The sequence below is a fragment of the Nicotiana sylvestris genome, chromosome 1 (genome assembly GCF_000393655.2).
Source record: "Nicotiana sylvestris chromosome 1, ASM39365v2, whole genome shotgun sequence".
NCBI classification, from domain to species: Eukaryota; Viridiplantae; Streptophyta; class Magnoliopsida; order Solanales; family Solanaceae; genus Nicotiana; species Nicotiana sylvestris.
This window is the reverse complement of record NC_091057.1, coordinates 145,875,243-145,897,064: the sequence shown is the minus strand read 5'-3', so window position 1 is coordinate 145,897,064 and position 21,822 is coordinate 145,875,243. Positions and strand designations below refer to the sequence as shown.

Genomic DNA, 21,822 nt, shown 5'->3' with positions numbered 1-21,822 from the left:
GGTTAAATTAATTAAATTTTAGAAATACGCATTAGTAATCAAGATTGTTTCTAATTTTCAGTAGTTGTAAATAATTAATTTCAATAGCTCAAGTCATCTAACAATATGATTTTAATCTGGTTATGGGATAATTAGTTTCTTTAAAAAAAAATTTATTTGACAATTCCACATTGTATTTATAATTATAATTTTAGTAATATTACTTTCCGTTAATATTTGTTTTAAACTAGTATTTAATATGTTATTTTTAAGTATGTAGAGATTGATTTTATATTTATAGACAAACTTAATAATAAAAAAAATGTAGTCATTTTAAGATATTCATAAAATAAGGGAGGATTTCGCTAAAAATAAATAAATATAAACAATACAAAAATTTGCAGGGTCCTCCAATCTTATTTATTTTTTAAAAAAATACTTAGATTCCGGGATGGGCGGTTTAGTAAATTTCACGGTCCTACCTAAAAGTATAACAACGCGTAGTCTTTAGGCGCGTATTTAATAAGGGTATTTTCTTAAATATGGGTGTGCATTTTTGTAACCCAAATCCCAATCTTGGCGGAGTCAAAATGCGCCAACAAATCACGTGTACACTGGTTGTGACGTGATTCGAGATGCGTTTTCACGACGTTGCAATTATTGTATAAAATAATAATAATAACAATAATGATAAAAACGGGTCAAAGTTAAATTTGCATATAAGTTCTTAATTGTTAAAAAGTTCAGATAAATAAGCCAAATATAATAGTTGAGTGACCGTGCTAGAACCACGGAATCCGGGAATGTCTAACACCTTCTCTCGGGTTAACAGAATTCCTTATCTGGATTTTTGATTCGCGGACTGTTAAACAAAGTCATTCTTTCCTCGATTCGGGATTCAACCGGTGACTTGGGACACCATAAATCTTCCCAGTGGCGACTCTGAAATAAATAAACAAATCCCGTTTCGATTGTCCTTTAATTGGAAAAAACTCCTTCACCCCTCGCGGGGACGGAAAATGAAGGTGTGACACAGCCCCAACAATCCAGCCCCAAAATATGCTAAAAGATGTAGCCAAATAGTCGCAAAACCCACCTCCATTGACCCCATTCTTCAGCTCCAAAGTTGCTGCAAAAAATGCAGCATTTGTCCTTCTCAAACCAGTCCAAACAACGAGCATCTGCTCTTTTGAAACCACCTCTAAACCTTCCTTCAAATCGCCCAAACATCACCAAAAACTAGCTGAAATTTCCAGCTAAAAAATGCAACAACACGGCCTCGAAAAAAGCTGTAAAACCAGCTCCAAAAACGTGAAAACAGTATCTCGAACCTCTGCCATTTTTACCGAGGAAACAGATCAAAAATCGTTCATTAATCCCGTTAAAGCTCTGTGTTTGAGGTTGTCGCCGGCATGGTTTACGGTTTGTCGCTGTATCCGGTCAAGGTCCCCATTTTGTTTCGGGTTATCTTTGTTGCTTTGTACTGGTTTTGAGACTCTGTTAATAGGTTTATTCCTCACTTGGTTTCTTTTTAGATTTTCAGATTTCAAATTGTTATTGTTGTTTGAATGAAATATTTGGCTGGTTGTTTGCTCTTTGATTTTAAGTGGAATTCCTTTGTTTGGCCTGAACTTTAACGAAATTAATCTACCAATTAGCTTAATTGATCCTTTTGTTAAAAACGATTATGGGTCAGATGGGATTAATTTGAGGCCCTTACGAAAATACTCAGTCCTTTGTGTTGGTGTTGTTTTTGCTTTTGGATTTATGCGTGATATTTTATTTTTCCATAAGCACTTGGCCTATTCTTTGTAATAATTTTAAAACTGATAGATATTTATGCCAAAAAATATGTACTACTAGGCATTTGAATGGTGTTTTTAGTTTATTTGTAGAACGTATGTATACTGCTCCATTTTCAATCGAAGTAATATATTTCAAAATTTTGGTCCAGATTGTAGTTTATGAAGTTGATGACTTGTTGTTTGTAACAGAATTCATTGCTAGATTATTCCAATTAGCTTAAAATTCTTGTACTCCAAACGCCTCCATATCATAATCCATGACCGTTCACAAATAGCCTGAACCTAGAAAAGTGAACAATATGAACATCGTAGCTTGCTTTAGGAGCGATTAATAAATTATCGTGGCTATGGGTACGGTTCCTGTGACATAGTTACGATGCCTAATTTCAAACTCTGGTGCACATTTATGTGACCCAAATCCAAGTCTCAACAACGTTAGATAAATATGTTGTGGACTGCGGGTGCATTTATGTGACGTGGTTCAAGACGCATTTTATGTGACGTTGAATCTTCCTAAAAAAATATTTAAATAAAAGCGGTTATAAAGTTAAAATTGTACCCTAGGTTAAAACATGTATTAAAATCAGATAATAGGCCAATTATAACAGTTGAGCGACCGTGCTAGAACCACGGAATCCGGGAATGCCTAACACCTTCTCCCGGGTTAACAGAATTCCTTACCCGGATTTCTGTGTTCGCAGACTGTAATACAGAGTCAATCTTTTCCTCGATTTGGGATTTGAACCGGTGACTTGGGACACCATAAACTATCCCATGTGGCGACTCTGAATTTTAAAAATAAATAATCCCGTTTCGATTGTCACTTAAATTGGAAAAAACTCCTTTATACCCTCCCTTCCGGGGGTGCAGGTAACAAGGAGGTGTGGCAATAGACACTCCCATTGCTACGACCACTCGACTGGATATGGATAAAATTGGGTCTCCTGTGAATCAAACCATGTATAGAGGCATTATTGTGTCTCTTCTCTATCTTACTGCCAGTAGACCTAATATTGTCTTCAGTGTGGGGCTATGTGCAAGGTTTCAATCAAATCCCATAGAATCTCATTTGAAGGCAGCCAAAAGAATTCTGAGATATCTTAAAGGAACAAAGGACCTAGTCCTTTATTATCTCTCGGGTGATAGCCTTAATCTCATTGGATATACTGATGCAGACTATGAAGGTTATCTTGTAGACAAGAAAAATACTTCTGGAATGGCTCACTTCCTAGGTTCATGTCTCATCGCTTGGGACACAAGGAAGCAAAACTCAGTGGCTCTTTCAACAGCTGAAGTAGAATATGTAGCCGCAGCATCCTGCTGTGCAAAACTTTTATGGATCAAGCAGCAATTGGAGGACTTTGGGGTACTCACTAAGAGTGTGCCCCTTCCATGTGATAACACCAGTGCACTCAGCATGGCCAAGAATTCAGTTCAACACAAAAAGACCAAGCATATTGATGTGAGGCATCACTTTCTGAGGAACAATATGGAGAAAGGGTTGATATGTATGAAGTTTTGTAGCACAGAAGATCAAATTGCAGACATTCTTACCAAGGCATTAAGTAGGGAACATTTGAAAGAAACAAAGTGAAGTTGGGGCTTTTAAAGCGCAATTGAGAACTTGATTCCTCATTATTTGGCTAGGAAAATCACCTTCAAGAAAAACCGGCTAAAAGTGTTTTCTGGCCATGTCTAACTCACTTCAAAACCGTTGCAGGTAAACACGCATGATGAGTATAGATGTTGTAGATGCAGTGCATGGATGATAAAAGAGGATTGATACTTTCAAATAACAGGTCAAGAACCTGGTTCTTGTACCAAAGGTTAGTAGTTTTGTGCATTCTTTAATACACGTCATAAAAAGATACAAAACACAACTACCATGTCATCCAAATTTTCAGACACTGTTGTCACGTCTATTCATTTTAAATCATTCCATCTCCCTATGAAACGTTGCACTTTTCCACGCCCAACCGCCATTTCAGAACCGGTACTTATCTCTCTCTTCATAATTATCTATTCTTAATAAAAAAAACCTCTGTTCTCCACAAACCATAAATCCTCTATTAGAACTTCCCAAACCACCTTCGTTCCATCTTTCCAATAGCTGATACAAACTCCGACCTCCTTGCCTCGGTCATACCTGTTACTGAAAAACCTATGGAGTCTTACGCCCCTACTGAGCTCTCTTTAACCACTCTTACCCTTTCCGCTAAAATCACACCTCACCTAGATTCCGCGTCTCTCTCCATTTCAGAAACCCCTAAAACTATTGATCCGTCCTCTCCATCTTCTGAGGTTCCCACTAATCAAAGAACAAGGTCAAAACCCTAAGGTCACAGAGGGTTCCGCTATTGTTGCTACAGATTCTGTGGTGGCAGTAGTGTCGATGGAGGAAGAAAAGGTTGTAACCGTCTTTGTGGTGTCTGCTGATGGTGTACTGCATGAGATCATCTCTCAGAAAAATGCAGTGTAGGGTATGGGGGACGAAGGGGCCATTGTAACTATTGAAGGTGCTCCACTAGCAGAAGCTACTAGGCCCTCACATAAGGAATATGATCCCTCTCCCGAGGACCCAGGTCAGGGTTCTCATTCTCAGGACAGTTCTGTTCCTGCATTCGTTGTTGTGCCTTTGGAATACATGTACCTGAGATGAGGTCCAGTGATGAGGAGGATTTAGACGACCTAGCTCTTGATGCGCTCATAGTTAAGCGAGGTGTTGTCCACTCCTGAGTCTTCCACCAAGAGACCCACTACCAGGTTGCAAGCTAAGGTGGCATACGACTCTGCCCTTCAAAAGAGCAGAAAAAGTAATAAGAAGCAAAGGAGGAAGCTGGTGAAAAATGGTGTGCCCATAAGTGATAAGGCGATCCCTGTGGTAGAGGTGGAATAGGAAACATCAGATGAACCTGGTTCATTGGTGAGACGGTCCCAAAAGAAGAAAAAGTATGCTTCAGTAGAAAGGGTTTCAACCCCTAGTTCCAAGTTGAAGGATGTTGTGAGTGAGTTGTCGATGTCTGATGAGGATGAGGATGTGTTAGTCAAATCCAAGGGAAAAGAGAAATAAAGTGGTGGGAAGTCCGGCAAACGAAAGTCTAAAATTGTTCAGGAACCTGGTTCTGTGAAGAGGATGAGAAGTGAAGTCAGCCTTGGTTCAGAAAGCCTGAGGCACCAAAAGGTTCTTCTAGGCCGTACGTTTGACCCAGCAATCTCTGAGATGGCTGGTATGCGACAAATTCTTGAAATGGTTGAGTTTCAACGATGGGGGCACCTATTCCAAATAGATGCATCTAAGGCATATGAGGATGAGGTACAAATCTTCTTTGCTAGCTTATTTCCTGTTGAGACCGATCATATCTGTGTGTTGGTGAATGGAGTAGATATCGTGTTCGATGTAAAGTTTCTTAGAGAAATTCTTAAAGTTCCTTCAGTTGGTGTGTCTAGTGTAAAGGATGTGTGTCAGTTTAACTTCAGAAATGCCGTGACAAAAGACAATGCAAACCAAAAGGGGGACTAAATCCATAAGAAGGCATTGCTCCCTATCTATCAGTTGCTTTTCGAATTGGTAAACAAAGTTCTATTGCCTCGAGGTGAGAGGAGGTTAGTGACTTTTAAGTCTGACCTGTTCTTGATGGAGCAACTGGATAGCTTTACTCCTGTGAGCTTGCCTGCTATTATGATTGAACACATGCAAAAGGTAGCCACCTTCAAAGATGGTAATCATGGCCTTCCCTACGGGTTTTTGCTTACGCGAGTGTTTAAGTTCTTTGAGGTACCATGGGGCAAGCCAAGTTGGGGACTAAGAAGAAGACTTTCTCATAGACAACATTGGAAGAGTGGGAGTGCATAGAAAAGAATGGGGGGTGGGTAGGAAGTACATCAACCGTCTCACAGCTCATTAATGCTCAGAATAGTGCAACTGAGGAGATTCGTCGGTTGAAGGCTAGGAATGCTATCTTGGAAGGTCAGCAAGCCCAAGGGGTTCCGGCGTCAAATGATGAAGTAGATCGTTTGACAAAAGAGAATGATGATCTCAGGGCGCAAGTACAGAACTTGAAAGCAGAACTGCTCAATGAGCAAAAGTCGGCCAATGCCCGAATAGACCTTGTTCTCCAAACACTTGTTGCAGTTTCCAAGCCCTTTACTCCTAGTGCCCCCTAAGTACCCCTTCAGTGACCAGTTTCTAAAAATGTTCTTTTAAGTTTTTTTGTTTTGTTTGGCAGATGTTTTGTTTTCTTTTTTTGATGTGGTTGGGATGAAACAGTACTGCTCCCGTCTTAACAGTCCAATGTTGCCTTTGCTTAAAAATCAAAGGCGATTAAATTTTATTAATATAAAATCTATCCTCTTTTATTATCTCATTGCTTAAATTCTCTGTTTCTCTTCTCTATCATGTTGTGTGCACATATGCGGCATGAGTTAGCTCGGATAGACTTCTTTATGTTGTTTATCTGTTCGTCTCTTTTTAATGATGCCAAAAAGGGGAATAAATAAGTGTAGATAATGAGAAATAAGGAAGGCATAAAGTCAGGGGGAACTTGTGGAACTTGTGTTCTCCTGTTACTTAATCTGGTTCTCCTTGCTCTAAATCCACGATTATCAATGTTAAGTTTTTTATCATCAAAAAGGGGGAAATTGATAGGTTTTCGATGTCTTTGTCTTATATTTTGATGATCTAACAAACTTACTATCAAGGACCAAATAGGGAACCTGACACACATGGACTATTTAACGGATTCTAGCTAAATGTGAACTGCTATAGCTTGAGGAGATAGGAAACCAAACAAAGACCTGCTACCCTTGTGGTTCCCTCATAGCAGTACAAAGTCAATTGGACACAGCTGGAAGCGACGTGACCGCCTGCACTGCACTATCTCCAGTGCCCACTTACTCCTTGACCAACTAAAGTGCTTACATCATTTCAAGTGATGTCATCAAGGTGTATCAACAATGGGTTTATATCAAAACATCACTTGAACATTTCTGATTCTTATTCAAGCCTTTTGCAAAACAGAGAAATCAATTCTCACGAGCTTGAAGAACAAAGTTAAATGCTACTACGGACCAGTTCCTAAAGTTAGTATTTTGGTGTCCTTAGTTGAGTTATAACTTTGTGATTGTTCTTATTATATCTCCCAAAACTGCTTAGCCAGAAGCATTGATTAGGAACCCTCTTGTAAAATCCGTAAATTTTCTGAGTTTATGTTGTGACTAGGTTTAGTCATAAGTTAAAGTCTTTGTTACTAAAGAGTGACAAAGTGGCTTGTGGTGAGAGTATCACAAGTTAGTTAAAGTTTTTGTAACTAGAAAGTGACAAAGTGGCTTATGGTGAAAATACCACAAGTTAGTTGAGTTGAATCCTTTGCAATAGAGTTATTATAAAGTGGCTTGTAATAGGTGTTTACAAGTTAGTGAAGTTGAAAGCCTACAGATGTAGGTCGTGGTTTTTGTCCCCTTGAGTTGGGATTTTTCCACGTAAAAATCCCATGTCTCATTTACTTACAGTTTAGCATTCTAAGCATAACCTCATAGAGGACCAGGTACTCTACTGTATGGTGGACTCATACAAACTAACAATAATATTTCAACCAGCTCAAAATAACACCACTACGGCCAAGGGCCATCGCCAAAAAAAAAAGAGAAGAGTTCGACCTCGCTCGAACTGCAACAGGTTAATATTTCGACCAGCTCGAAATAACACCTCTACGGCCAAGGGCCAACGCCAAAGAAAAAAAAGAGAAGAGTTCGACCTCGCTCGAACTGCAACGGGTTAATATTTCGACCTGCTTGAAATAACGCCTTTAGGGGCAAGGTCCATCACCAAAAAGGGAAGATCAACCTCGTTCAAATTATAACGGGATAGTACGTCGACGCTAGCTCAAAACAACATCCCTACGACAAAGAGACATCGCAAAAGGAAAAGTTCGAACTCATTCGAGTCCAATAATGCCTTTGCAGCTATCGGCCGCCGTCGCACCTTTTTCCCTTCTGCTTATCGAAAAATTGACAAAAAAAAAGAGAAGTGACTTCGCCCAAATCAGCGACAGTTGGATCCCGCACGAACGACTCAAGTCAAGACTAACTTAGTCCAAAACAACGAAATTACATCAACTCAGTTGAGTCAAAGACGGATCCGTCTAAAGCAATAAGTCACCAAGTCAATTCCTCCCCAAATAGGCGAATCGAATTGAACTCCATTAGGACTCACAACGAAGTCCCGCTCAGTCCGGTTAAAATTGGTTTCCCTAAAATAAACATGGATCCACCATGCGAAGATCCTGAAATTTACGCCAAAGATGTGTAAAGTAAAAGGGGAAGGGATACAAAGGACGTATAACGATGAAAGCTCCTTTATTTAAGCAGTTGTGAAAATAGCCACAGATTATACACGGCTAAAATTGGTCCAGTACAAAAAAAAACACAGAAACAGAAAGAACAACAAACAAAAAAAAACACAAACAAAGATAAGAACTCTTTCACTCGGCGTCATCACCACCCTCCTCCTCATCACCATCTCCAGGAAGCCCCTCTTCAGCATCAACATCCTCGTCGACCTCCGGCGTCGCAGGATCATATCCATAGTTAGCACGAGCCTCTCGCGCCTTCGCCCGAGCTCCTTCATAAGTGGCCTCAGAAACATTATCCGCTTCCCATAAACCCTTATATATGTCCCGCTGGGCTTCGGTATATACCTAGAGCTCGTGCAAATGGCGAGGAACATCGGCAGAGGAAGATTCGACCTGGGCCAGTAATTGCGCCTTTTCGGCCTCAAGAGTAACGGCCCTATCTCTCAAGCTTGAAGCTTCCCGATCAATTTCGCAAATACACTCTTTGAGCCTTGCCTCCCTAAGCGTCGTTGCCGCCCTCTCAGATTCCTGCTCGGATTGAAGGACGCGAATAGTGTCCTCTAAAGTCGCCGCCCTCACCGAAGCCGACGCCCAAGCACTCTCGATATTATCCAACCCGGAAGCCTTTCTCTCCAACTCAGCTAATTTTCTCATCCATTCCGCACTCATCGCCTCGACCCTGATGGCATTCTGATCCATTTCGGATTGCATCGACTGCACCTTCGCCTGAAGATGCTCACACTCTGCGACAACCCCTTTGCCCAATTCAAGTTCTTCGTCCTTTACACAAAGTTGCTCCTCGAGCTCGCTACTCCTGCGAATAGCCTGCATCAGCTCATGATCCCTCTTCTCCAGTTCCTCACCAAGAGATCGATTACCGGCGTTCGCCCTCAACCGCTCGTGTATCTCACATCACTTGTTGCGGTGGCGCCGATACTTCTCCAACATCGTCAGGAAAATTTTGGCCCGAGTACTTTCAATCTCCACTATGCATACGCTAATTTTGTCAGATTTGAACTATACATACGCTAATTTGGTCAAAATTACCGTGTTTAATATTTTGGTCTCAAGGGTATCATCAACCTTTACAATATATTGTACAAATGCAGACTATTGTTGACCACAGTGTGCTTACTAACTAGAATTGATTGTCACTATGCATTAGGCTAATTTGGTGAAAATTACCGTGTCTAATATTTTGGTCTCAAGAGTATCATCAACCTTTACAATACCATTACATTAGTGCCATCAACACCAATAAGCTGACCGGTGGCACCACATTGCGGACCACCCATGATCTTGAGTTTATCCCACTATTTTGGTACAACTATCTCTATTTCACTTGGGCGTGTAATGATAGTTTCACCACTGCCGCTGGATCCAAGAACGACGCTACAGGAACCATCCTGCACCAGAAGACGCTTGATCATTTTCCGAAGAAACAGATAAAATCCTTCTTTGAAAAAGAGGTTTTAACTACGGTTCTCAGACAAACATCGAGGAGAACAAATATTTGATCAGGCAGTCACCTTCTAAGAAAATGTTATATGTAGTAGTAAATTAGTAATTGAAAAGAGAACATCACATCAAAGTTAAACTATGATTTGTTTAATGACTTCAAACGCTTGAAAGATGCGGAAATCGTATAGGAAGAGAATGATGTCCAACAATTTGAAACATCCCAATCTGGAATGGGCGCGATGAGGTATGTACTTTTATTTCCATAAAGTAAAAATAGAATTATAAAGGTCAAAATCTGATCCAGCAAAACCAGAAACAGTAAATGAACAAAAAAAAAAATCAAAAGTATGATAACAAATGCAATATAAATTCATAAGTTCAATATAATCACTACCAAGTGTAAAGCTGCATGGAATATCCATCAAGGATATGGCTGATTTGCCAACAAAAACTACCATCAAGCTAATCCAGTTACAAGGATACCATGATTTATATTTGTGGTGTACATTTGACTAAAGAGATGATAAAAATTAATATCAGACATTTTAATGCAACTCTCCTCCGACTCTATGACAGGTAAAACACATGTCAATAAAGTAAAAACTTTGTATAGAACTTCCGGAGAGAATCCAGATATATTGCATTACCAAACTACATACTCAAAGCTTGAATAATAAGAGATGCATTTGCAGTAATGAACAGCACTACAGGTCATTCCACTCAGGCTCATCTCTACCTAAAGCTTCAAGCTATAAAGAAGCAACTGTTTTTATTAATGTATTAGGAGTTATTTTGGCATTAATAATCAACAAAAACGACTGAGAACATGCAAAAGCTGAACCCATAAAGCTAAAAGACAATTCAAATTTCAATCTAATATTGCAATGATCTATTACTGAAACTCACTACAAATACCAACAAAAATATGGAAGAACTAATTACACGCGAAAAGCATAAAACAATGAATCAGAATGCATGAACTTGAACAAGCCCTTAGTTCATCACTTTGCAAAGTGGAAACAAGAAATCATCTTATTTTGTCACAAAAGTCGGATGAATTCTTGTTTCCACTTTGCAAAGTGATGAAATGTTACTATTTTCTTTCGCTAGAATGCAAGAGATTAGTGGTAAAATATCCAAATTCTGCAGCAGTCACAAGTTTATTGGCTCACTAAGTAAAATGTTTCTCATTTTAACTTTCAGCAACATATATTAAGTGTTTTGTCATTCAAAAAGACACACAAGCTATTGTTAGGAACAGGGGCACACCTCATAAAGGCGACATCATACCAGCCCACCACTTCCAGGAGTACCAGGTATATATGCTGAACGCGGTGTCAATGGTGGTTGTCCACCAGGAGTTGATGGCAAGTAAGGACTTGGAGCATTACTGCATGGAGTAAAGAAAACGGAATTATATTCTCCATGCAAAGATCCAAACGGCAATGTAACCCTCCTTTTTGACTCCTGAAAAAGGAAACTTTGGTTACTGTATGAAGAACCCATTGTCTCTTAGGCTCCCAGCATCATTATAATTACCTCTAGGAGTGTTGCTCTAACCAGAACCAGGAGTAGGTGCTTGATACGCCGTTGAACGAGGACTACCTACTCCTGATATGCCGTTGAACGAGGACTAGACAACTGAAAAATGAAAGGAATCATCACAATCACATCAGAAGAGAACGCTCCATTTATACAGAAACAAAGTGGAAAAACTGAAAACCTGATATTCCGGACTTGACCCCCAAGAAGCAGCGTTTCCAACTTCCCAATTGTACCTAGCATTTTGCCATTGCAACCACTTAATATCAAGAAAATGGAACTGAAACTCACAAAATCTATTACATTAACAGCAACAAACTGAAATAGCAAGATTGTAATCTAAAGAGAGAGCATGCCACCTAAAGTGTAATCATAAACACAAAAGAAGACCAAAAACCTGCACTTCACTGTATCTAGCTAAATGCATAAAGGCTTTGAAGTACAAGACCATAATTTTTGTCTGATCCTCGCCCATCTTATATTTGAGAAAAGAACTTTCAGCCATACAAAGAGGAGAAATCATACACAAATGCATGCAGACAAATCCACATTTCCATAATCTAAAACCATAGAATAGACATGAATGTCTCATTTTATGTGAAGAGATAGCTCTCTTTATTTCTTCAAGGATGATATCAATTAGTTTAGGTCAAATAAGAACTAGGCAGGTTACATGGCCTTTACTACTTCTATTTCCAAAACACTAAGCCATTTGGATTATTTTCTCCGATGATACAACATACTGTTATAGTGACGCATAATGGTGTCACAAGGCGATTCACTGGAAAGGATTTGTGTCCTTGTTTCTACTCCGTGAGCGACCTATTTTGATAACAATGAATAAGTTCGTTAAAGGGAGCCTATAACCTTAGGACTCGTTAGAGAGAGTCCCAGATCTCTTGTTTTTTATATAAATCTTGCCTGCCCTTTTTATTCCTTCTGTCTCTTTAAATAGAGACTCTTAGTACAAAGCTATTAAGCAGAACTAAGAGTGTAAGAATATAGAAATCTACTCAAATAAGAATTCTAGTAAAATTAAACAACTGACTATTCAAATGCCCAACAAATATCTGCCAGGTGCATTTGATATTCAGATCTACTTATCCTCTTTGACGTTGTTATTTCCCTCAACCTGAGGGCCCACCTTGCATAAACTTTACCCACAAATGAGTCTGTAACACATACCTAGGTGGACTCATTGGGTTCCATGCTCTGTCAACCATTGGCGTCCTCATGCCATCATGGATAGGTGTTGCTATAGATGAAAATGACCAAAAAGTTAAGCTAAGTTCAAACAGATGGAAAAAAAAAAAACTAGATGAAGAACACCATTGCAACAAAGCAGAAGAAAAATGGACCTCCATGATCTCTTATGGGTGTCATTGATGGATGAAGTGGAGTCCTCGAAGGATGTGATGGTGTTTCACTTCCCAAACCATGTCTATATGGTTCCCTAGATACAGAGAAATAATTAGACAATGAACACTAAATAACTCAAAGGTTGCAGCAGAAATATACTTACCGGAATGCTGTGGACACACTATCATTATCTGCAATATGATTGCGATCAACTGCAAGAAATATAGCAGTCAGCAATGAATGTTGAGCAATCAACAGTTGGAAAACAAAAACTTCAAAAAAGGAAATTTCTGCGAAAATTTGGCTGATGGTGTCCATGAAAGGGGATTCAATTAAGCTTCCCTCCACAAAAATTACAAAGAAGAGGGCCCTTTGTGTTTAACAGATCATTTTTATTCAACCCCTACCCCACAACCCAAGAAAAAAAAATGAGGGCACCCAGATTGAAGAAAAACTTGCCTGAAACAACTTTCATCTGGGCTTCCAGTTCAACGCGGACTGAAGTTCCTTGAATAGCAACAACGCGCCCCTTACAACCTTTAAAGGGGCCAAGGCGAATTTTCACATCAGCTCCAACTAAAGCATCATCCCCTCTTCCACCTCTCTGTCTGCCTCCATCTAGAGCACACCAAGCATAAAAGTTAAAAGAATAATGATTTAAATGGAACACAGGAAAATAAAGATCACAAATGTGACAAAATAGCATTTAATATAAAAGCCAAATGATTAAAAAAAAGGACTCCACAGGTGAACAAAATAAAAGGAATAACTTAGAGCATCAACAAAGCACCATTATCATAAACTTACAGCTCATAGCCGGGCCACCTCCAGACGATCTCATTGGAGATTGAGGAGCACGGGAAGGAGTTCTAAGAGGCACAAGTCTTGATGAGAAGGGTTTACCCTACAGGAGCTCCATTGTAAGAACAATTTTCAGACAGCAAAAAAATAGTTACAATAAATTGCAAAAACAATAGCTCAAACTTCCAGAAGCAACAAAATACAGACATACATTTCTATCACAATTTTCCCCTGAGCCACCAATCAACTCACAAGATTGGCTTTTGGCACAAATAAAACCAGCATGCTCAAGATGATGGCGATCATGAATAAAAACAATTCCTCTGAAGATGTGTTTTACAGGACCTTGTTTTCCCTATAAGCAAAAATAATGGTTATGACGACAACATACACAACATATGAACAATGCAAGTAACAATAAAATCTTTTGGAAGTCTAATACTCACTTTGTAAGGACCCTCAATAACTTTTACCATGTCTTTCACCGCGAATTGGTTCTTAAAGCGATCTTGGGCATTTCCTTTCTTCTCAACTTTCTCTTTGATCTCTCTAAGTCCAACAAGTGCTACCTCGGGTCTACCAGGCATACCCTTAAGGACCTATTAACATCTGAATGTGAGCAACACATTAACGGAATAATTCAACCTCAAAACTATAGTACTCACCTGGAAGGCTTCACTGTGTACACGTATAATCACACCAAAATTTTCATTGCTGCACAAAACATAATCAATTAAGAAATTTAGCTATTGGTTCGAAAAGGACTAAACTGTTTAATGCATTCCCGTTACTCTTGTAAGAAAAAAGGCTTACTCTAGTTTTACAAGGTCATGGAGCTCATACTCCCCAATACGAGTGAGATCAGATGTTACTTCAGAACTCTGAACAACTTTATCAGCCAATACCTGGAGCTGCAGATAAAAAAATGATATCTATCCCCATTCTTCTGAAGGACTTCAGATTAGAGACCTCAAATTACCATATATGCTCAACTTACACGCTCCTTAGTTATATCTGATATGATGTTCACCACATGCCCCTCAACAGATTCAACCATACCAGTTGCACCTTCATACAAACCAGATATTACCTTCACGTGATTTCCCTTCTCAAAGTACTTGCATAGCTCTTTGTCACTAAAAGCCAGAGTTTCCTGCAAAAGTCAGGAAACTTGTTAGTAAAGAATACAGCACACTCCATCCGAGACACTCATGCATGAACAGCACATATTTGAAGAAGGGGGATTACTACCACAGCAAGGTCTTTCTGGTCTAGTCTGATATGAACGATATCTTCTTCAACTTTCTCTACATGGCCTTTCATGTTACTGAGTTCCCCCTTAACCACAATAACATGGTCACCCTTCATAAAACGAACCTTTTTCCTATTTGCAAAGAAAGTGGATAGACTAGCCACATCGCCATTCCCACCCTCATCAAGTTGGCGAAATTTCTCAAGTTCATCAAAAGTTGGACGTATGTTCTGAGTTCTAGTTGATTTCAGAGCCACTGTTTTGTACAAGAAACCATCTCTGAACGACATACTTCCAATATTGTCAAAATAGTCACCTGTCCTCGTGTCTTGCTTACGCTCCACAAATATTTTCATCTTTCTGCAAACCATGAGAAACAGATTTAACAATTATATATAGACCATCAATATGTGCTCTTATTGAAACTAGAGATACCAAGGAACAATTACCTAGCTTCATCAATATTCATTAAGCGTGGCGGAGGAATAACTGCCTTCTTCTTTGGAACTTCCCTTCCTTCCTACAATAGCAGTATCAACAATGCAAGAAGGAATGTCAATTGTTTCTTAAAACATCAACTTTTTTATTTTTTTGAGAAGCGTATCAACATTTTCTTTTGGATAGGTTTTTAGTAATTGCCAAAAGCCAGTACTAGATAATGCTGGGAATTTACAAAGGTGTATAAGTCAGCAAGTTAACTAGATTAGGAAGTCAAAAAGTTCTAACAACGTTAACATTTAACACTCGTGCATTTCCAGAGTGCAGAACCTAAACCTATCATTCTCCTCTGCAAATGAAGACTCGAATAGATTCGAAATACAAGAATCCATCAATTAAACATAAAAACCTTGTTTGCAAGAGCATGTAAGTCAACCCTTGGAATTAATTTTACAATGACTCTCTGGTCCATATCATTTACATGCACAACCTACAAAGCAGAAAGATCGAATGTTAGAAGAAAGCATCAAATAATTTACTCATTGCAAAACATAAGATGCAGAATGCTTGACAACCATTGCAAGGTCTCCCTTGTAAGTTCCTCTCTTCATTCTGACCCAAGTACCTCTGGCAATATCAACTGCTTCGCATTCAACCGTGAGAACATCAGTCATCTCTTTGATGGGAACTAGCTTTATGTTAGCGGCATAAATATTGTGTATACCCTTGCAAGCCTGCAGTAGATGGGTGGCATAAAAATAATGGGGTTATTGGGCACTCAATACACACAATATTTTACATACCTCCCTCACATGGGCTTCTTTGCATGCTTCTATGTATATATAGTTCTGAAGATGATCAAGGGCTACAACTGATCGAATTTGCAATTCTGATCCTCTATTTATTGCCTCTTGCATTAGGCGACCTGCAACCTTCCTCTCATGACCGCTCTACAGAACACGATGTAGAAAAAATTACAGGATAAAATATTGAGCCTTAAAGCAGGGTGCCAACACCATACCTCACATTTCACCATCCACAGCTTTGGATCCCTGACAGATGGCAAGAGAGCTTGCTGCTCAACATGATCTGTTGCTTCCTCATCATACTCCACATGAGCTGACCTCGCATATCTTTGCTTAATGCTTCTCGTAAGCTCCTCAAGGTCTTCTTCTTGGTCCTCTTGTGGCAACAGCCGGTGACGATATTCACGTCTGCCACCATCTTCATCAGGTATCTCTGCTCCACCATCTACTATGAAATCTGCAAACAAAAATCTAACATTCAACACCAACAGATGAAAGACCATGCAGGGAGAGATACACAAGAACAGAAAAAGCTCAAACTTACCACTAACATTTATAAACTAAGTTTCCGTTAATTTTATTCTAGACATATAAATTCAGGTCAAACTAGCTTCAAACTCGCAGAGTGGAAAACAAATTTCAGCAAGCACAAAGTGGACATATGGAGTATATCGAACTAAAGATTTCCACAAAGCTGATGCCACTGCCTGCAACAGCTAAGCCAGAAAGGATCTGTGCCAAATGATTTCCTTTTAGCCATTGGTGTTAAATATAAACAAAACCATTTAGCTGATGCCACTGTGTGGAATAATTTACCTGAAGCTGATGTCACTGTATACAACAGTTAAGCCAGAGTATATGTGTCATTCCTTTCAGCCAATGGTGTTTTTTTCATAAGACAGGGAATCCTTTCAGCCAATGGTGTTAAATATAACCAAACTATTTGACCCCAAACTTAATTAATCCCAAGTAAATTAAGGTTCGTGAGGGACCATTTCTGCAATAATTTCTTTTTAACCATGACCTGGCCATGTTTTGAAAGCCAAGCGATCTGGAACGGCTGTCTCAAGCTCTTAACAAAAGTAATCCATCATGCACATGGCCCAACCCTTTTTCAAGGTTCTTCTAAATCAAAGGCTGAGATACTCAGAGTTTCATGTGTTTGCCTCAGGAAAAGCAACCATTCAACCTCTACATGAATCACCTTGACTCAATACAATGCAGATATTATATACTATATAAAGCAATTTTTAGTGTTTAACCTTCCCAACTTTCCTTTTATTTGGTAAGGCCATTCCCGACATCCCATTCCCCTTTCTTTTCTAAAGGTATGACAATATCTAGCTTATGGAAGTAATAATATTTTTAAAATGGCTAGAACTATCGCACTATTAATTTGATAATTGTGCATAAATTCACCGGAAAGAAAGCCTTGCATGAACATCTGATTGTACTGTCGGAGCACATGATCTGTTTGAAACCTTCATATTGGTAGAGTGACAAGCTAACCTTCATATGAATGCTCTAAGTCCCTGATTTAGTGGCATTTTGTCTCTAAAAAGCAACTAAAAATGTGTCTTATTATCTTCCTTTGGGATTAGAGAGGGGTTGGTATCAAGTATCTTGTCTTCAATCACCAAACTCCTTTTTTTAGCATAGTGACAAGTTCATTTCCATTCCGTCGATAAGGCCAGTAGGCCAGGTGTGAAGCAACTTCACGATCCAATGAATTCCGTAGGAAAATTAGAACGGGATGATTGATCTAGGGCAATTGCATGGATCAAAAGAAAGACATTAATCCAATTTCAGCTAATAATTCTGCTTTGCCAATTGTAAAATTAGCTACAGACACTTTCTTGATACAACAACCCAGTATAATCTCACTAGTGGGGTCTTGGGAGGGTAACACAGACCTTACCCCTACCATAGGGTAGAGAGGTTGTTTCCAATATACCCTCGGCATCCTTCCCTCCAAGAAATCTCCACCTTGCTGCTCTTGGGGTGACTTGAACTCACAACCTCTTGGTTGGAAGTGGAGGTTGCTTACCATCTATTAAGACACTTTCTTGATAGATAAGTTATTATAAGACTGATCAGAGGGATAATATCTATACATATACATGTATACATAGAACACCCAAAAATAAAGTTCAAGTAAAACCCAGATGAACACCCAGATAAAACCTGTACACGAGGATAATATCTATACCTATGCTGCTATGCATGGACACCCAAAAATAGTGTTCAAGTAAAACCCAGACAGCACAAGAGTCAAGACCTAATGGTGTTTGAACAGACAGCACAAGAGTCAAGACCAAACAAAACCAGAAAAGACAGCCCTTCAAATTATACAGATGCATCCACTGTTAATAAAAGGTGAAGACTTCTTCTTTGATCTCCAATATTTTCTTCTGAACTTTTTGCAACTTCTTAGGTGCTTTATACAGCTTTAACTTGCAGTCAGTCTTGGAAAACCCAAAGTTGGACTCAAAGACTGCTTTTTTCTTACTGTTTTTTTTCTTCTTTCAGCTTATTCTGCTCAACAACAATAACAAAACCCAGCGTAATCCCACAAATGGGGACTGGTGAGGCTGTTTCCGATAGACCCTCGGCTCAAGAGACAGTAAAAAGGAAGCAATAAACAATAATAACAACAAAGTAATACGATAACAGAAGCGAACGACACAGTTAGTAGAAATAAAGATCTAGAATTAAAAAGCTACAATAATAGTACTAAAACTACTGGTAAGACTAGGAGAAACTCTCGATTACCTGTCAACCTTCAACCTAATTCTCGACCTCCGAACTAGTTTATTCTGCTCAAATTGAAACCTTATTTATGTAGCTTTTTCTCTTTGTGAGACATGTGTTGCTTCTTGGTTACTCTTTTCTTTAATAATAGTAGCATCCAAGCCTCCTTGCGCGCAACTCGACTATTTCACCATGTACCTACTACCCTTGTGCACTTCTTGGGTATTGTTTTTCAGTCCCATGTCTTGAGCAATAATTTATTTTTGCTACCAATTATAGGTAGAAAACCTCAAAGATAAATCTATTGCGCCCTCTCTCCTTCCCCTGCTTTCTAGTCTTAAAAATATTTTAATAAAGATTTTATAGTCTTAAACATATCCATTTCCTTCAGCATCCATCTTTACTCTGCTGTCAGTAGACAAGTAGTGCCTACAAAATCCTTGTACCAACTTCAGAAATGCTGAATATTCTTTCTCAGCTTACTGTTTCAATCACAGAACAATTTTAGATTACTGCCTTCCCTTGATTATTCCTTTCCCCACAACCCCCACACCCCCCCCCCCCAAAAAAAAAAATATTTCACTAGTCCCAATCCTCGTTGACCTATTAGTCACTGCTACGATGGAACTAAAAGCTTAAAGATATCTATTAGCATTCCGATCCCAGGCAAGTGAAACCTATTCACTTGCCCTACATCAGCTCTTAACTTTATGAGGAAAAAAAAATCATTGATTCTGCTCTATTTCGACATCTTTCTAGGTTATACTAAAATTTTCCTCACATCTATCATAATTCATCCCAAGCACTCAGCCTACGGTATATCGATGTGCTCACACGCTTTCGTATCACCAAAAAAAGATGGACTCTATTAAGGTGTTGTTTTTTTTGTTTGCGTTCTCATTAAAAGGGTACATGCTTCATGAAATTGAGAGCATCATTTGTACTTTGAACTTACGAATTCTGTTTTCCAACTCAAATAATTTTTTTCCAACTTCAACTTCAAATATATGTCCAATGAACCCTAAATACTCACTGATCATCCTGACTCATGTCATTGATAAACACCTCTCCACCTATTCTCCTTATCCTACTCATCCACAAGCTTCCGGTAAAAATAAAAAGTGTTTTCAAATACATTTTCCTGACGAATTCTTCATTACTAAATGAATTGATAAAACAAATTAACAAACAAAATAAAACTGAATAGAGATAGTCGAAAATCTAACCATCTTCGCCATCTTCTTCCTCCTCATCATCATCAGTATCTACAGCAGCTTCGAGGTCGAAGAATTCCGAAGCAGTCCTCCTTCTAGGGCGTCGTCTACCACTACCACCGGTGCCGCCATTATCATCGTCCCCATCATCTTCCTCCGCCAAATCATCAATAAAATCGGATCTGCGCCGTTTGCGTCGTCTATAGCTCTCGTCTTCTTCTTCCTCCTCCTCCTCTTCCTCTTCTTCATGCACGGCGTCGTCGTTGCAGTCCCGTCGCCGTGGCATAAGGTAATTGCTTCGAATTTGGAGAGATATGTGGAGTTATCGGGAGGTTTCAAAAAATGTGTGTAGGTTTTTAGTCGGTTTTTTGCATGGTATAATTGTTGTACATGATGAATCGTTTCATATATAATTGCATTTTGCACCCTTCATGTATGCTACTTTTCGTTTTATTTGCACCATATTCTCTATATTTTTGCAATTTACACCCTAGCACAACTATAAAATGAACAAAATAGGAACTATATATTCAAAAGCTAAACATTCCATTAATTACAAAATTGGCAAATGATAGTAAGCCAATCTATAATTGGACTTATATTAGAATTTTCTACAAATATACAGATAACTAGTGTATTTGTTCACAGCTTTGCGCGGTCACAAAAAAAAAAAAAAATATATATATATATATATATATATATATATATATATATATATATATATAATTTATTTGTAAACATTAAATAAAATCAAAAATATTAAGCATTGAAAATGACACTTTGGTTGCAATTTCTATACCTTCAACCGTATACATGTTACAAGTTTGTCATGGAAGGATATAATTGTCCCCACAACTATAAAAGGTTTAATTTGTATATGTAAAGTTGATATGTATTTCTTAATCAATTATCTCTATGATTTTCTAAAAAATTGAAGAAGTTTTAAGAAATATGTGTTCTTTTTAATAGAATAATAATAAATATTTTTATTTAATTAATATATGCATATCTAAGTTTACTTTATTTAAAATCTTTTTTGGATGTTCTCCTTATATAAAAAAGAATGTAAAATTATAATACAGATAAAAAAAATTAAAATACAACCAAAGAAGTTTGCACATGATGAAACAATAATTAAAAAAAGGAAGTTGCACCCACTTGGGCCGTTGGCTATTTTTATCTTGAAAAATATAACGACTTCATAAAGGAAAAAATAATTTTTTAGATGTGATCATCTCTTTTAAGATACTTGTAAATTCAGTTCTTGTCCTCCATATGAGCACGTGATTTTTGCCCTACGAGAACTACTCCCAAAAATTCAAAATAAAATAGTTTTGTGTTGTTTGTAATTTATTTGTATTTGTCTGTGCATGTTTATTTTTACTTTAATTAAGAAAAAATACAAAAAATATGTTGCCTGTGCATTTAGGATTTAATTTTACAATTTAGGAATTAATTAAATAATTTAGTTTGTTTTACAAAATGGAAAAATCACAAAAAATAATGTACTTTGCATTTTTAGCATTTAAATTGTGTGATTTTATTTTTATTGGTGTTTAATTTCGTGTGATAATTATTATTTAAGAGTTAACTAGTATTCTAAGTCAACCTTAGTTTTATAATTTGAGTTAGGATTTTTTGTTTTAATTTTGAAGACAATTTAGGAAGAAAAAAAATTAATAAAAGAGAAGAAAATTGGAATTGGAGCCAAATTCAATGTAGTTTAAGAAGCCCAAACAATTACCCAGCCAAACCTGCCCGATCCAGCCCAAACCCGTGCCAAAAATCTGATCCATCCCAGGCCATCTCAAACGACGCCGTTTCAAATGGCCTGTCGATCCAGGCCGTTCATTTCATCTAATCCAACGGCCGCAGATCGCCCCCATGCCCCGACCCATTCCCATCCAAAGATCGATCCGGTCTCGAGGTAAACGAAACGACGCCGTCTCATTAAGTGAGTTGATCCAAGGCATTGATCGTGAATGATCCAATGGCCAAGATCCAATCCCCACCCCACTATATATTCCTAAAAACTCACCCCACGCCCCCCAAGCCATACCCCCC

General features: G+C 38.3%; 2 protein-coding genes across 4 annotated transcripts; one reads left to right on the top strand and one right to left on the bottom strand.

Annotated features, from left to right (window-relative positions):
* Nucleotides 1-2,709: 2,709 nt before the first annotated feature.
* Nucleotides 2,710-3,378, top strand: LOC138875790 (secreted RxLR effector protein 161-like). Its single transcript, XM_070154659.1, has one exon. It carries the CDS (start codon nucleotides 2,710-2,712, stop codon nucleotides 3,376-3,378), a length of 669 nt encoding a protein of 222 aa, XP_070010760.1.
* A 5,810-nt stretch (nucleotides 3,379-9,188) lies between these two features.
* Nucleotides 9,189-20,096, bottom strand: LOC104227628 (putative transcription elongation factor SPT5 homolog 1). 3 transcript variants are annotated; one of them, XM_009779906.2, is made up of 21 exons: nucleotides 19,771-20,096; nucleotides 16,009-16,250; nucleotides 15,791-15,937; nucleotides 15,563-15,721; nucleotides 15,397-15,477; nucleotides 14,999-15,069; nucleotides 14,549-14,909; nucleotides 14,295-14,450; nucleotides 14,111-14,208; nucleotides 13,963-14,011; nucleotides 13,744-13,896; nucleotides 13,509-13,652; nucleotides 13,304-13,400; nucleotides 12,956-13,114; nucleotides 12,660-12,708; nucleotides 12,496-12,590; nucleotides 12,323-12,392; nucleotides 11,319-11,373; nucleotides 11,135-11,236; nucleotides 10,865-11,062; nucleotides 9,189-9,540 (listed from the first exon to the last, which is right to left on the bottom strand). In XM_009779906.2, the coding sequence occupies exons 1-19, from the start codon at nucleotides 20,042-20,044 to the stop codon at nucleotides 11,201-11,203; spliced, it is 2,496 nt and encodes an 831-aa protein (XP_009778208.1). In that variant the 5' UTR covers nucleotides 20,045-20,096; the 3' UTR covers nucleotides 9,189-9,540; nucleotides 10,865-11,062; nucleotides 11,135-11,200. The 3 variants fall into 3 exon arrangements, with proteins under 3 accessions (XP_009778208.1, XP_009778209.1, XP_070016695.1); XM_009779907.2 differs by having other exon boundaries at nucleotides 10,865-10,985; XM_070160594.1 differs by lacking the exon at nucleotides 19,771-20,096 and adding an exon at nucleotides 18,003-18,074.
* Nucleotides 20,097-21,822: the final 1,726 nt, after the last annotated feature.